The 16,246-nt window shown below is 50.5% G+C and overlaps 1 protein-coding gene across 1 annotated transcript in view; it reads left to right on the top strand.

The window, feature by feature from the left end:
• Positions 1–16,071, top strand: part of Grin2d (glutamate ionotropic receptor NMDA type subunit 2D) — a 35,424-nt gene extending 19,353 nt beyond the window's left edge. Inside the window, exons 11-13 of the mRNA XM_028788895.1 lie at positions 13,137–13,324; positions 13,481–13,713; positions 13,880–16,071. Of these exons, the coding sequence (XP_028644728.1) occupies positions 13,137–13,324; positions 13,481–13,713; positions 13,880–15,187 (1,729 nt within the window). The 3' untranslated portion in view covers positions 15,188–16,071. The remainder of the gene's footprint in view (positions 1–13,136; positions 13,325–13,480; positions 13,714–13,879) is intronic.
• Positions 16,072–16,246: the final 175 nt, after the last annotated feature.

Genomic DNA, 16,246 nt, shown 5'->3' with positions numbered 1-16,246 from the left:
ATATATATATATATATATATATATATATATATATATATATATATATATATATATATATTTCAAGTTAGAAATGTGGCTGCATGGCTCCTTCCATCTCTTATGGCTACGAGGACTGACTGTCCTATCTCTCCCTAAAGCCGAATCCTTGCCTTTCCTCACTTGGAGAATGCCTACCTTCCTCTGCTCATGGCTCCCAATTGCTCGGACCTCTCCTTGTTGACATGAATTGGAGTGTAGAAGTTTCCCAAAATGCAAGGATTCCCAGAGCATAATCTAAAAGGGAGTATTCTGGTGGGTATAACCCTTGGCCCCAGGGACTCTACTCTCTGTGGAGGACCCAGAAAAAGATCTCCTTCCCCCAAGGTCAGGACACAGCATCCAGCATCCATTCCTCTGGTGTTTGTTTGTTTGTTTAGTTTGGGTCTTTTGAACGAGTCTCACTATGTAGCTCTGGCTAGCACTGCCAGAGCAAAAAGATATGACGATCTCAGGTGTTCCCTGGCTAGCCATACTCTCTGATAGATGAGCTCCAGATTCAGCAAGAAGACCTGGTTGGAGAGATTACTTAGGTAGAAGCAATTTACTAAGCAAGCATAAGGATCTCTGATCCCCAGCATCTGCAAAACAAGCTTGGTGCGCCTGTGTGTGAGACTGCAACCCTGGCACTGTGTGAGGCACAGAGACAAGAAGGACTGCTCAGGAGTGCTAGCTTCAGGTTCAGTGAGAGATCCTGCCTCAAGGGAATAAAGTGGTGTGTGCTAGAGAAGATTGTATTCAGTGTCTTCCTCAGGCCTCTGTGCACTTGCACAGGCACACATACACCATGCCAGCTAACACACACACAAACAAAAGGCAGACATCGATGGAAGACATCCAATATTGACCTCTGGTTTCTACACACGTGTGCACACACACGACCATATAAACATGTACATATAACACACATATACGGAAGGAAGGAAGGAAGGAAGGAAGCAAGGAAGGAAGGAAGGAAGGAAGGAAGGAAGGAAGGAAGGGAGAGAGGGAGGGAGGGGGAGGGAGGGAGGGAGGGAGGGAGGGAGGGAGGGAGGGAGAAAGGGAGGAAGGGAGGAAGGGAGGAAAAGAAAGGAAAGGAAAGGGAAAAAAAGAAGAGAAGAGAAAAGAAAAGATGTCTTTGATGTTATCTCAGCTCTCAGGCATCTGGCCAGAGAGACTTGGTCCTTCTGACCTTGCTGTTTGCCTCTGTGCTAAGATCCTTTAGTTCTGGTCCCCCACGGTCCGGCATTCTATTAGTTTTCAGGAACCCCAGGGCCGTGGGTTCAGAACCAGCTGCTGAGGTTTGACTGGAGCGTGCTGTGGCTCCTGACCCACCTTACTTCCTGGAGTTTAGCAAATGTCTGGTGGGGGTTGGAACAGGTTTTAAGAATTCTTCCTCTCCCTGCCTCCTTTCCACCTTGAAACTGGCAGCCCCCAGCCCCACCCACTGCTCCCTGTATTCTCAGCAACCCAACCTTCTCAGATTACTTTCTAAGCTGCTCTTTCTTCTGCCTCAAAGTGTCTGTTTGCTGAGCACAGGGTTTGGGTTACAGTGCGGCTTCCCCACTCCTAACACTGGCCTGTGCCGTTCCTCCCATCCTTCTGGAATAGAGCTGAGAGCTTGAGTGTGAGTCAGAGCATTCTGGTAGCATGAAAAGAGAGGTGAGAATAATTTCACGTTGTTACTCTTACTCCAACATCTCCAAACTGCTACCACTCTAACATGTAATTAATTAATATAAACACTGATAGAATACCCTATTATTACGGCTTTTTGACACAGTCTCACTGTGTAGCCCTGGATGGTCCAGAAGTCACTTTGTAGACCAGGCTAGGCTGGTCTTGAACTCACAGATATCCAGTTGTCTCTGGTATGAGCCCTCACACCCTGCCGAGCCCATCACATCCGACTCTGCTAGTTCATTCCCCGCCTCATCTTTTAAAGCCACATTAAAATTTTATTTTATTTTGTCAAGAATTTTACTTTTTAACTTCCATGAAACCCTTTCTTGGGGCTGGAGCTGTGGCACAATGGTAGAGCACTTGCCTAACATGTGCTAGGCTCTGAGTTCAACTCCCAGTACCACATAATAAATAAATAAGCTATATAGGCTTAAAAAACAAAGAAAGGAAAGAAACCCCTCCTCATGTTTGTCTACTTTTTTCTACCACCTCTCCTTCCTTCTCCTTCCCCCATTCTTCTGCTTGCCCCTCCCCTTCCGGTTCTCCTCCCTCCTCCTTCTCCTTCCCATTCTCTTGACTGTCCCTCCCTGCTACCACCCCCCATCCCTCACACACACAGTCACCTATAGTCTCTGGTCCCCATTGAGCTCTAGATGGCCACTGCTCTCTAAGCACTCCATCAGAGCCTGGCATTCTCTGCTCACTCCGGGACCACTGCTGATTTAATTCACTTTCTGGAACATCTCATCAGTGGAAATGTAACTCGCAGCTCAGAAGCCTAGGAACCAAGGAAAGTATATGTGCCGGGGACTGGTAATCCACAGCGCTGTCCAGTACGAGTGGCAGCCATTCGCACCCAGCAACCATCCTGGTAGATAAAAATAAGCAAATGAAGGATTTTTTTTTAAATTTTCAAAACAAAAAGTCCAAAAATATTACTTGGACACATCAGTACAAACATGATTTGGTTTGTATATTCGGTTCTACTTTTTTTTTATTATTATTATATATGAATACACTGTAGCTGTCTTTAGAGACACCAGAAGAGGGCATCAGGTCCCATTACAGATGCTTGTGAGCCACCATGTGGTTGCTGGGATTTGAACTCAGGACCTCGGGAAGTGCAGTCAGTGCTCTTAACCACTGAGCCATCTCTCCAGCCCTTTGGTTCTACTTTTATTAAGAGTTATCCATCCAGAGATTGGAGGATGAAATACAGGATTTTTTTTCTTTTAGACATGGTCTCATGTAGCCTGGGGTTAACATGTAGCTGAGGTTGGTTTGAACTCATGCTTCTCCTGGCTTCTCCTCTGTAGTGCTGGGATTACAGGCCTGTGTCACTAAGTCAACACAAGACGTTTCTTTCTAACGAGAAACAGCTGTGTGCTCTCCACTTCTCCCACCTGGAAGAGTGTGACACCCGTCTCACTTGCTGTGTCACTTTGCTATTTCCCTCCCTGTCTCCAAATACCTCGTTTGTAAAGCTAGTCTAGGTTGTTTTTTTTAATGACGTTTTTTGTGTGTGTGTGGAGTTACAAAGAGTTGTGAGCTGCCATGTGGTTGCTGGGAATTGAACCCAGCTCCTCTGAAGAGCAGTCAGTGCTCTTAACCACTGAGCCATCTCTCCAGTCTCTGCTAACTTTGACTTCTTTTTTAAAATTCTTTTACCTTTATTTTCTGTGCATTGGTGTTTTGCCTGCATGTATGTCTGTGTGAGAGTGTCAGATCTTGGGAGTTACAGGAAGCTGTGAGCTGCCATGTGAGGCTGGGATTTGAACCGGGGTTCCCTGGAAGAACAGTCAGTGCCCCCAACCACTGAGCCATCTCTCCAGCCCCCAACCTTGATTTTTAATTTCACCGTTTTACACCCACTTCTCACAATGGAATATTTGTTCTCACATTTAAATCACAACTGTGATTCTAACTCACTCCCGTTTGTGTTAGGACCACGGAAGTACCTCACAGCTGCCAAGGTAGAAAAGGGGTTTGTTTTTCCTGGAGTTGATAATTCTCTTTCCCTACTCACGGTTGTTTGTTGGGGGTGGAGCATGGAGGTTCTCATGTGTGGTGGGTTAGCTTCTTGCCAACACCTCGGCTAAGTGTGTTTTTTATTTTCCAAGAACTTACTTCTTTGGTCTCAGACTTCTTTTTGTTGGTTGTGGTTTTTGCTGTTGGTTTGGTTTGGTTTTGTTTTGTTTTGTTTTGTTTTGTTTTGTTTTTAGGTGGAGGCCTCACTGTAGTAGGCCCTGGCAGGGCTGGGGCTTTCTTTGTAAACCAGGCTGGGAGAACTTTCAGTGAGGCTGGGACTGCAGTTGTGCTCTACCGCAATGCCTGGCACTTTTGGTCTCAGAATCTTTAGTGTTCTATACATTCCGTAGTAGGGTCTTTTCTAGAATCCTGCTTATGTTTAATGTTGCGATATCTTATCTTATTCCTCTGATGTTAATGATCATAGTATTTCACCAGTTTGCCTTCTCCCCGTTTATCCTAGTATTTTTATTGATATCAATATTTATTCTGTACATTTGGGAGTGAAGGTGAAGCGAATTGGTGCCAGTGAGCCCATGAGCTGGGCTGCTGACCACAAGCTCTACCCTGGGCTCATCTGGACCCTGTTACACATGCACGCACTCACACGCATGCTTGAGCTTACACACACACAGACACCGCATGCATACTCAGGTACACATGCACACATATACACACATGCATATATGCACACACCCTTATTTAATATAGAAAGGAACAAATAAGGGAACAGGTTGAGCAAATAAGTTGAGCAGGACTGGCATAGGCTTGATAAGCCCCCGATGATACAAAACAGAAAAGGGTTTGATGTGTCCATTCGTCCCTCCACCCTTACCAAAGATCTGTTGGTGTTCTTACGCTAGGCTGAGCCCTGCCTCAGCAGTGAGCAGATCCAAGCCCTCTCCATATGTAGGAGGCAGCCATACATGGTAGAGCAGCGTGTTCCTGCAATGGGCAGAAGGTATTAGACTTGTGTAGTCCAGCAAGACATCCCTTAAAAAGTGGTTGGTGTCACTCAAGATGCAAGAACAAATAGCCACACATGGTCACCACAGTGGTCAAGAGAAGACTCTGTCATTTCTTTGTTGTTGAGACAGGGTCTCTTTATGTAGCCCTAGCTGGCCTGGAACTCACAGAGATCCCGCCTGCCTCTACCACCCAAGTTAAGTGCTGGGATCAAATGTGTGCGCCAAGAAACGCCTGTCACCTATAGTTATAGAGGCATTTTCCAGTTGGTGTTAAGTTGACAAAACAAAACCAGGAGAGTCCTTCATGGAACTTAAAGTCCAGTGGAGGGAAACAGGATACAAGCTGGGTAAGATGTTACGATGTGCTGCAGGTGATGTGTGCTTACAGTATAAAATGGCCAAGTTTGGGAAACCTGTGGAGAGGTCTTTGAGGTTAAATAAGGGCTCCAGAATTTTGTTTTGAACACTCGGAGGACGTGAGAGACTGAGTTGGGCTGCTGTCTGGGGTAATTTCCACAGAGGGAAAAGCCAGTACAAAGATGTGGAGGCCAGGGTGGCTGGAACAGGGTGGCAGGTGTCCCATGGCACAGGACCTCTGAGCATCAGAGGTATGACAGGTAGCATAGGGAAGCAGGGCAAGAGGGAGCGGAGGAGAGACAGGCACTGGTTAGAATGTCGGCTCCTTCTGTTCTCCAGGCTGGGAACAAACACTCAGGAAAGCAAGGGTAAAGGCAGGGCAGCCTTATTTTTCAATCAATACTCTATATACACTCCAGCAAATGCTGTAAGAAATGGCTGGGGTTTCTGCTTGTTTATTCTATTTTAAACAGGGTTGCTGTGTGACAAGATTTTTCCTGGGGAGACACAACACACAAGCTACTCACCACAGATAGGCTGCCAATAGCAAACCAAAGTCCAGACACCACCAAAGTCCAACTTGGTGAACCAATGAGCGTCACTCGGTGCCCCGCGGGACTGAGTGAGGAGCTGCTTACAAGGGCAGACATGACTCAAAGACAGCTGCATCACCAAGGCCCACTCCAGCATGGGTGACAGCTCGCAAATGCTAGGCACTGAGAGCAGGCTGCACTGCCTGCAGGTAGCCCACAGGTTGGAGAGTGACCTTCAAGGTGCCTCAGTTGGTCCAAACCTCTCTTGGCAGCTCAGCTTGCCATTCTTCCAGGCCACCAGCCTCCTCTTAGTCTCCTTGGCAGCTCAGTTCCTTCTTCCTGAGAGGGACTCTCAGCTTTTCGTGCTTACTCTGACAGGCAGGGGCCTAACGGTCTGATCCGTTTCGGCGACTTCCTGAAGCTGGCTTGAGTTGTTTACTGTCCTGCTGAAGGAGTTTCCCTGCAGGATGGAATGTTCCAATCTTTAAGAAGTTTGTTATACAGCACTCCATCCATCCTTCCATACCCGCCACCCCCTCTTACATTCTTTCTGTCCCCTCATCCACAATGATCCCTGATCCTTAGAGGGGGTGACTATAGATGTCCACCTGTGGCTAAGAATTAGGCCACTGTGCCATAGTCGTGGCCACTTGCTTTCAAGAGCGTCACCAATGGTTATGAGTTGAATAAGCACACATGTTTATACACATATGTCTCTTTCCCAGAGGATAGGCAGGACAAAGCACATCCTGGACTAGCATCCCATAACCCACAACAAATAGTGGGTTACAAAGATGACCTTGGTGACGCTCTCAGAAAGTCTGTGGTCATCTGTCCTCAGAAGTGTCAGGAAGATACTAAGGTGAAACACGAGCAGGGTCTAATACAGCACGGAAGGGCTCTGTCTATTTGGATCAATTTGCTCCTCTACAGATCAAGGTTGGGTTCACATTACAGATAGGAGGCGCTAACTTAATCAGCTCCTGTGATCCTCAGTCTTTCTCTCTTACATTTACATATCCTGGAACTTCCCACAGAGCTTCCTGCCATTTTCCCACATCCGATAAACTCAGTGGGCCTGACTTAATCCGCTCAGACCTACTCAGAGCCAAAGGTGAATGTGTTCCACACCGCCCCCTGTACCTGCTGCCTCCCTGGGTCAGAGTGGCCCTGCGTTGGACCCCCATTCATCATACCTGGCAGTTGGGGAACCATCTGGCTGGGAAAACCATCTCCACCCCAAGTATATACTGTCTTGCTGGAGGGAAACGTACCCTCCGTAGCCTGGAGTTACAATTCCCCAGCCCTGGGCCAGGCTTGGTCGTCTCCTCTGTATTGTTCTATCCTCTGGGAACTGCTCCTCAGGCTTGGAAGCCCTGCAGCAGCTCCTTAGACACAAGTTGGTTTTCCCTCAACTTTTCCCCTTAGGAACTCCACAGTCTCCCCATGCTTGTCTTTAAGCAACCCAGACAGACCTCTTTCCTCTGCGTGACCATCTCTCGTCTCCTAGGCTGCACTCTTACTTAAGGACACACTCCTCATGTGCTCATCTGAGTCCCTGGGATCAGACAAAACCTGCCCTACAATTTAAAGAGCTTGCCCTAGCAAAGCTGCTAAGGCTCCATACTGACCTTGAGGTCCTGGCTGGGCCACCCTTTCCCTTAACTCCTCTGTAAACACAGTTCTATCTGGCCAAATGAACTGGGGTTCAAGCACAGCTTTCCTCATTCCTATTTCCCCTCAATCTTTCCTTCTGCTATGATCCTCCAGCCTGATATTTACGGGGACGTCAGAGGGTGATAACTAACTGTCCCCAGTGGCTTTCCTGTGCCAGGCCATCAGGACTGATTTCCCTCACACACTCTCCAGCTACCCAGCCTTTGCCTTAAGGAGGGATGGTGAGGTGCATGATTCAGTTTTTCTGCCTCTGTGGCAGCCAGACTGACCCCACCAACTGCATGTCCCACAGCCTCACAAGCCAGGCTGCAACTGCCTCTTTCATTGCTTAAGTCATCCCTAATTCCAGCAGCTCAAGTGCTGAGCACTGAGCATTTCCTGCTCATCCTAGTTTTCTCCACCGCTGATTTTCCCTCTTTTCCTATAAGAGGTTGGACCCTCAGGGTATCTTCTACTGCTTTTACGTGTTCTCATCTTCCTCGCTTTCTGAATCTCCCCATGGATTCCAAGTTCTTGGATCCCAGGAAGGGCTTTTGAGCATGGACTTAATTGTTTTCTCTTTTCTTCCTGTCCCCCAAGTCCTAGGCAAGCCAACAGCCCTCCCCCTCCCCTCCCCCTCTCCCCATACCCTCCTTTATCTAATTTACTTACCAAATCAGAAGGTAACATGGAGGATGCCAGCCACACCTCCCTTTCTGTTGCATTGCTCCTTTGCAACAATAAATTTTTGCTCGGCCTCAGGTGCATTTCTAACTTGAGGCTGCTTGCCGAAAGCAGTATCAACCCCTGTGCGCTAATCATGAAGACTGCAAAATTTCCTCTACCCCTTTAACGGTTCTTAGGGCATCTCCGTATTCACGTGGTTGGACCCCACTCCTCAAGCTGGCATGCCACCACATAGCACACAGGTGAAGAGTCTATCCTGGGACTCTTCCTACAGAGCCTCCCAACACTGACGGCTCAGCCTTAGTGGCACGTCTCACTGCAAGAACCATGCAATCACTGTCATAGCACAAAGGCACCCTAGCACACTCCACTGGCATTTCCTCCACAGGTGCTGCTCCCTTAGGCTGCTCAGCCTCCGTTGCATGCCTCACTACTCACAGCCAGGACCATGGACTCACACCTCCTCAACTCATCTTTGTTTGTGCCGTTCTTGTTCCTGGGGAGACAGAACACATGTCTACTAACCCAGAGAAGGATCCCATAACAAACAAAATATGGATACCACCAAAGTCTAACTTAGTGAACCAATGAGTTTTATTGGGGTTACTTACAGGAGTATGGGTGAGGGATTACCTACAGGAGCAGAAATGACTCAAAGATGACTGCATCACCAAGGCCCATCCCAGCAAGAGTGACAGCTCACAAAGCTGGGAGCCTGGCACACACTGCACAGCCTGCAGGCAGCTAAGCAGGTTAGAGAGTGTTCTTTCCATGTGCCTCAGTTGGTCTAAACCTCTCCCAGGCAGCTCAGCTGGCTTGTTTCTTCCAGGGAAGTCTGGTCTCAGAATCTTATTTGTAGCTTGGCTTCTCTGAGAGGGACTCTCCAATTTTATTGATTACTCTGGAAGAGAGGGGCCTAGTGAATCTAGTCAGTTTCAGGGACTTCCTGAAACTATTTTGGGTTGATTGCTTTCTGCTTAGTTTCCACATAGAATGGAATGTTTCAGCTTCAGAGAAAACTGTTACACACAGGTATCCTCATACAGCCTAGGCTTACCTCAGACTCACTGCAATCCTCCAGTTTTACCTTTCCAAGTGATAACAGAAGTGAGGCACCTGACTAAAATATGAATTTGTTTTTGCAATGGTGTGGATTGGCTTTGCACACTGCTAGGTGCTTTACTGTTCTTCTATTGCTGTGAAGAGACACCATAACCAAGGCAACTCTTACAAAAGAACGCATTTAATTGGGGAGTTTGTGTACAGTTTTGGAGAGTTAGTCCATGATAATCATGGCACGAAGCACATGGTATGCCACCAGAGTAGTAGCTGAGCTCTTATGTCCTGACCCACAGGCAGCAAGGAGAGAGGGACGCTGAGGCTAGCCTGGACTATTGAAGCCCGAGAGCCCACCCCCACTTGACTTAAGTGCTTCATCACTGAGTCATGCCCCCAGCCCCTCATAGAATCCTAGACTCCCTACCTACTGAGCTACCTCTCCAGCCCAAGGTTGAATTTAAATAAAGATTTATGGGAGAGGGGTTACAGATTGTAGCTGAAGGCGCGGAGCAGGCATTAAGTCACAGAACTGAGCAAATAATTAAAATGAGTGCTGGGGGTGCATGGGGAGTTGGCCTGTGGTTAAGAGCATCTGCTCTTATACAAGGCCTAGGTTCTGTTCCCAGCACCCACACAGTGGTTTATAACCACCTGTAATGCCAGTTGCAGATCCTGTAGAAGAGACCCTCTGCAGGAACTGCATGCATGTGCTGCACAAACGTGCAGGCAAAACACTCATACATATATAACAATTAAAAAAAATCTTAAAAAAAAAAAAAAGAAAAGCAAGTGTGAGGCCTGAGACACAGCTCCAGGCTCTTGGTTCCATTAAGAGGAAAAACTAGAAAGTAGGTGCTGTCTGATCCCACCTCTTGAGACTCCTCCGCTCTTTCCATCTGGAAGCTTTGCCTTGTAGCTCTCGCAGAAATGCTCCTGGAGACCATCCCACGCATTACTCCAGGAAGACACCTGATTATTCCCACTTATGTGTGGAGAGCAATTCACTTTTTTGCCCTCAAGGGCATCTTCCTAAACAAAGAGAAACCTAGAGAGAAATTACAGTTTACCTACAAGGCAGAAGTGCCTACAGGCAGGGGAAGCGATGGTTCTCAGATACCAGCTGGGATCCCTCTGCCAGTAAAGGATTGAGGGAAACGTAAGACCCAGGAACACTAAGGCTAGACCAGGCTCTCAGTCTCCAAGAAGAAGGGTAATTCTTTGGGCTTACTAGCCTCTACCTCACCCAAGTCCTTCTTTGCTTTGGCTGTGTCACTTCAATTCCAGGAATCTGCTTTAGTCGACGTCCCCAGCAGAGGTGAATACATGGGCAGACTCAGTCCTTTATTTAAACACACACACACACACACACACACACACACACACACACACACACACGGCACTTATGCATGAGATTCTCTGAAGATTGATATGGAAGGATTTCTATCGGTTGACAGGCTAGGGAGTGTGATACAGTTCATGGGCTAGGAGAGGCTCTGAATGGTACACACACATATACACACACCCTGTGTAACAGTCAAGGTTAAGTATTTCTTCCTGAAGGCCCCTTCCTCTGTGACCAGCGTCTAGTCATGTCTTTATCTTGCCTTCTCTCGGGTCTGTTCTATCCAGTAGTATTTGAGTTTTAAACAAAATCAAGAGCCTAATATCTAAAATTCTATGTTCTCCCCGTCACACTGACCACACTTCAAGGACACAGGAGCTGTGTGTGGACAGCAACTACCACGCCCATGCACAGGTTCTATCTTGCATGGCAGAGTGTTCTTCTGGACAATGCTAGACAAGGTGAAGCCTCTCCCTCTTAGAAGTTATCTGGGAACTGCAAGAAACGTGAGCAGAATTTTACTCCAGTATCTATGCTATTGAAAGGACAGACATGGAAGGCAAGCCCAAGGGTGACGACCTGTCATCTCTGATACTCAAGAGGGTGAGGCAGGAAGATGTGAAGTTTAAGGCAATGTCATCAATCTTGCAAGACCCCTGTCTCCAAATAAAGTAATACTGGGTCTGAGCCCACAGCTCAGTCAGGAAAGTTCTTGCCTTCCACACACAAGGACCTGAGTTCAATCCTCAGAACCATGTAGAACCCCCGGAGTGGTGACCCTGGTGCCAGGACATCTGAGACAGGTGGTCTCTGAAGCTTTCTAACCAGACAGTCTTGCCTATTTGGTAAACTCTAGGCCAATAAAATGTCATGTCTTGTTGGGCATGGAGGTGCACACATCCAATCTCGGCACTCAGAAGCCAGAAACAAATGGATCTCTGAGTTTCAGGGTAGCCTGGTCTACAGAGTGAGTTCCAGACCAGCTGTAGGTATATAACGAGCCTCAGAAAACAAATAAAAGAAGTCACCATGTCTCAAGGGTGACTGGTCCTGAGGCTGACACTCAAGGTTGTCCTTCAGCCTCCACACACATGCACCTACAAACAACTGAGCATGTTCACATGTACTTCAACAAAAAAAATAATAAGTGGAAGGCCCGAGATAGCTCAGCAGGTAGAAGGACTTGCTGCCCAGGCTGAAGCCCCAAGTTTAATCCCTGGAACCTATGTGGTAGAGTGGGGAAGGATCAACTCCTGCAGGCTGTCCTCCAACCTCCATGTGCATGCCATACCCCTCTACACATATATAAATATAAAGGTTAAATGAATTTTAATGTAGCTCAGATGCTTATGTATCATATATAGGCCCGGTATTCCTGTATTCAATTCCCAGTAGCACAAAAATAAAGTGGGCCAGAGAGATGTAAATATAGCTTTTATTCACCTGATGGAATTGTCCTCTCTGAGGCTCCATCCATCTGCTAACCTAGGCCTAGTCTTGGAAGCTTCTAACCTCTGTACAATCTAATCTAGGCCTAGGATGTTTTCAGCCTCTGAGACTTACTGTGAATAAGCTCACCCTTTTTCTTTCTTGTTCTTTGTGAACTCTGGTTGGCTGGTTCGACTCAGCTGTTGTGGCTCAAACTCCTCTCCAGGCTAACTGCTTCAATCTGGTTTCTCTGTTTTCTCCTGAATTGCTCTGTGTGGCCACAAACTAACTCTAGCAATCTGTTCTGGTCGCCTGGCTCCTTCTCATTCTCTGGTTCGTTCTGTTGTTGTCTGTGTCTAGCTTCTTCTCTCTGCAGCCTGTCTCTATACCAATGCCCCAGTAAACCGGGGCCTTCTTTTTTCCTTTCTGCATTCTCCCTTAAGTAGCTTCCCTTTCCTGTTCTCATGAGACTTGGGCGTATCCTATCCTGTCAAATCTTTCTCTGATTCGTCACTTTGTCTGCCACTCAATTAGACATCACTTTCAAATATGGGTGCTTCTTCTTCTTCTTCTTTTTTTTTTTTTTTCAAGACAGGGTTTCTCTGTGTAGCCCTGGCTGTCCTGGAACTCACTCTGTAGACCAGGCTGGCCTCGAACTCAGAAATCTGCCTGCCTCTGCCTCCCAAGTGCTGGGATTAAAGGCGTGTGCCACCACTGCCCGGCTGGGTGCTTCCTTCTACTAAGTAACTTTATCTTCATTGTTTGGAATTAAAGGTGTGTATTACAGTCATGTAGTCTAGCCAGAGGGATTAAGGGTGTGTGCTAAGGGCTGACACCACAACTAAAAATAGGTATTTTCAGTAAATAACACAGGGGATTCACAGTGTAATCAAATATTCTGCAACAGAGAGATGCCTCAACAGTTCCAAATGTGTACTTTGAGGATCTGAGTTCAGTTCCTAATCGTCCTTCTGGTCTCCCTAGGCACCTGCATGAACATACAATATACCCCTCATATATGCAAGTAATTAGGCCACAGTGGTCTACAGAGTGAGTTCCAGGACAGCCAAGGCTACACAGAGGAAAAAACCAAACTAGTATCTTCTTTGGAAAGATACAATGAGGGTTAAGAGCCTGCTCCCTTGACAGTTACAATGGCTGTCATTTCTCTGGCAACCCTTTCCCACCAGGCACTATTACTTCTGCAAAAGCTTGGGCTTGGTGGTATTTAGAATGCTTGTTTTACCAATGTTGAAAAGAGGCACAAGGAATATCTGCTCAAGCAATCCTGGGTTACAGGTTACTGGTGAGAGGTGTTCCTGGAGTGCTATGAGGTCATCTAAAGGAGACTGACTCTGTCTTTCATGCCCCTTTTCTCAGGAAACTGGACGCCTTCATCTATGACGCAGCAGTGCTCAACTACATGGCCCGGAAGGATGAGGGCTGCAAGCTGGTCACCATTGGCTCCGGCAAGGTCTTCGCCACCACTGGTTATGGCATCGCCCTACACAAGGGCTCCCGCTGGAAGAGGCCCATCGACTTGGCACTGCTGCAGTTCCTGGGGGACGGTGCGGCTATACTGGGCATGAAGTCCTACTCTGGAGAGGGGAGGGCTGGCCCTCGGTCCTGGGGAGGAGGGTCTTCAAGAATGGAAGGGGCTGGGGCCTGGACTCTGTATCAGAGGAGAGTGTGCTCCTAATAAGTGACTCTGACCCCATCCTCAGATGAGATTGAGATGCTGGAGCGGCTATGGCTTTCGGGAATCTGCCACAATGACAAAATCGAGGTGATGAGCAGCAAGCTGGACATCGACAACATGGCAGGTGTTTTCTACATGCTCCTTGTGGCCATGGGCCTCTCCTTGCTGGTCTTCGCCTGGGAACATCTGGTGTACTGGCGCCTGCGGCATTGCCTGGGGCCCACCCACCGCATGGATTTCCTACTGGCCTTCTCCAGGGTAGGAAAGGGAGTGAGGAAGCAAGAGAGGCGCCTTCAGAGAAGGGGAGTGGGAAAGTGAAAAAGAGGCATCAGACATAACAAATGGGGGTCGCGGACAGGGCCCAGTGCACAGGGAAGAGGTAGTGGGTGCGGGCAACCCTCTGACCCTTCCCCATCTCTCACAGGGTATGTACAGCTGCTGCAGCGCGGAGGCTGCTCCACCACCGGCCAAGCCCCCGCCACCACCGCAGCCGCTGCCCAGCCCAGCATATCCCGCCGCTCGCCCACCCCCTGGCCCCGCACCCTTCGTGCCCCGAGAGCGTGCAGCCGCCGACCGCTGGCGCCGGGCCAAGGGCACAGGACCCCCGGGGGGCGCAGCGCTAGCCGACGGCTTCCACCGATACTACGGCCCCATCGAGCCGCAGGGGCTGGGCCTCGGCGAGGCGCGCGCCGCACCGAGAGGCGCAGCCGGACGCCCACTGTCCCCACCCACCACACAGCCCCCACAGAAGCCACCACCTTCCTACTTCGCCATCGTGCGCGAGCAGGAGCCGCCCGAGCCCCCTGCCGGCGCTTTCCCGGGCTTCCCATCTCCGCCCGCGCCGCCCGCCGCCTCAGCCGCCGCCGTCGGGCCGCCACTGTGTCGCCTGGCTTTCGAGGACGAGAGCCCGCCCGCGCCCTCGCGCTGGCCGCGTTCTGACCCCGAGAGCCAGCCGCTATTGGGTGGGGGCGCGGGCGGCCCAAGCGCGGGGGCCCCGGCCGCTCCACCGCCGCGCCGCGCCGCGCCACCACCGTGCGCCTACCTGGACCTCGAGCCTTCGCCTTCGGACTCCGAGGACTCGGAGAGCCTGGGCGGAGCGTCGCTCGGTGGCCTGGAGCCCTGGTGGTTCGCCGACTTCCCCTACCCGTATGCCGAGCGCCTCGGGCCGCCGCCCGGCCGCTACTGGTCGGTCGACAAGCTCGGGGGCTGGCGCGCTGGTAGCTGGGACTACCTGCCCCCGCGCGGCGGCCCCGCCTGGCACTGTCGCCACTGCGCCAGCCTGGAGCTGCTACCGCCACCACGCCACCTCAGCTGCTCGCACGACGGCCTAGACGGTGGCTGGTGGGCGCCTCCGCCTCCACCCTGGGCCGCGGGGCCACCTCCCCGGCGCCGGGCGCGCTGTGGTTGTCCGCGACCGCACCCACACCGTCCCCGGGCCTCCCACCGTGCGCCCGCCGCCGCGCCGCACCACCACCGTCACAGGCGCGCGGCCGGCGGCTGGGACATCCCGCCACCCGCGCCCACTTCGCGATCGCTCGAGGACCTGAGCTCCTGCCCGCGGGCGGCCCCCACGCGCAGGCTCACCGGGCCCTCCCGCCACGCGCGCCGCTGCCCGCACGCTGCGCACTGGGGGCCGCCCCTGCCCACAGCATCGCACCGGAGACACCGGGGCGGGGACCTGGGCACTCGCAGGGGCTCTGCGCACTTTTCCAGCCTGGAGTCCGAGGTATGACGCGGCTCCGCCCCCCCCACCCCGCCGCCCCCTCGGTCAGCGCAGGCCACAGCCCGAGGAGGGCGCGCTAAGTGGACAGGACCCTCAAGGGTTGGGAAGGACAAAAATGGACCTGGCCGGACCCCGCCTGGAGCAGCGTCCTGCGCCCTCCCCCTCGCCTTGCGGGAACTATGAGCCAGAGGGGACTTGGTCGCCCAAATCTCACCCATCCTGAGAGCAAGGGGGCGGGGTTCTTGGAGCCCATCGACTCTTTTTTTTTAAACCCGAAAAGGGCTTTTTAACGTCACCTGATTGGCGGGAGGTGTGGGGGGGTGTCACGCCGCGCCCCACCCCTACGCTCCGGGCCATGGCCCTCACATCACTGTGCAGCTCCTTAGCCCCAGACACACCTCTCGGGGAGCCTGTTTTTAACGTTTCATTCATCAAGACTCAAAACTGTGAGACGAGTATGCCAAACTGTGACTCCAGACCTTGGCCCCGCCACACAGAAACCCCTGACCCCAGACTGTGACTTCCAACACCTAAAATGATCATCTGACCCCAGACTGTGCCCCCGACCAGACTGTGACCCTCATATCAGACTCGATGACCCGTCCTTTTAGATCCTTGCTGGCTCTGACCTATGACCTCTCCCACAAAAGTCCTACCTTCTCCTGCCTCCCCCATTTATCTACCACCCCAGATGCCATCAATCACATCTCCAAGTCCAGCCCTTATTTGTGACCCTCCAGCAGACACTCCACCCAGGTCTCCTTCCCCAGATTTCAGCAGGGTCTGAGGCTGGGCTGAGAGGAGAGTCTGGGAGCCTACACTTGACCTTTCCTTCCCTCTCCCACTCCTACACTGCAGTGTTTGGAATAAAACCATGTTTTTATGCCTACTCAGTCCAAGCCTGAGTTCTGTGTCTGTCTCTTAGGTCCCTTCAATGTCTCTGGAGAAAAATGGAAACTGAGAACTAAGTCCATAGGGAAGACAGTCAGACAACAGAGACTGGGCTGGTGGTGTAGCAGAGGCAAGGGTTGTAACATTCACAACACGCTGGGTTCAATCCCAGTCCTA

This window comes from Grammomys surdaster, unplaced genomic scaffold, assembly GCF_004785775.1.
Source record: "Grammomys surdaster isolate TR1022 unplaced genomic scaffold, NIH_TR_1.0 125769, whole genome shotgun sequence".
Taxonomy (NCBI): Eukaryota; Metazoa; Chordata; class Mammalia; order Rodentia; family Muridae; genus Grammomys; species Grammomys surdaster.
This window is presented reverse-complemented; position numbering and strand designations above follow the sequence as displayed.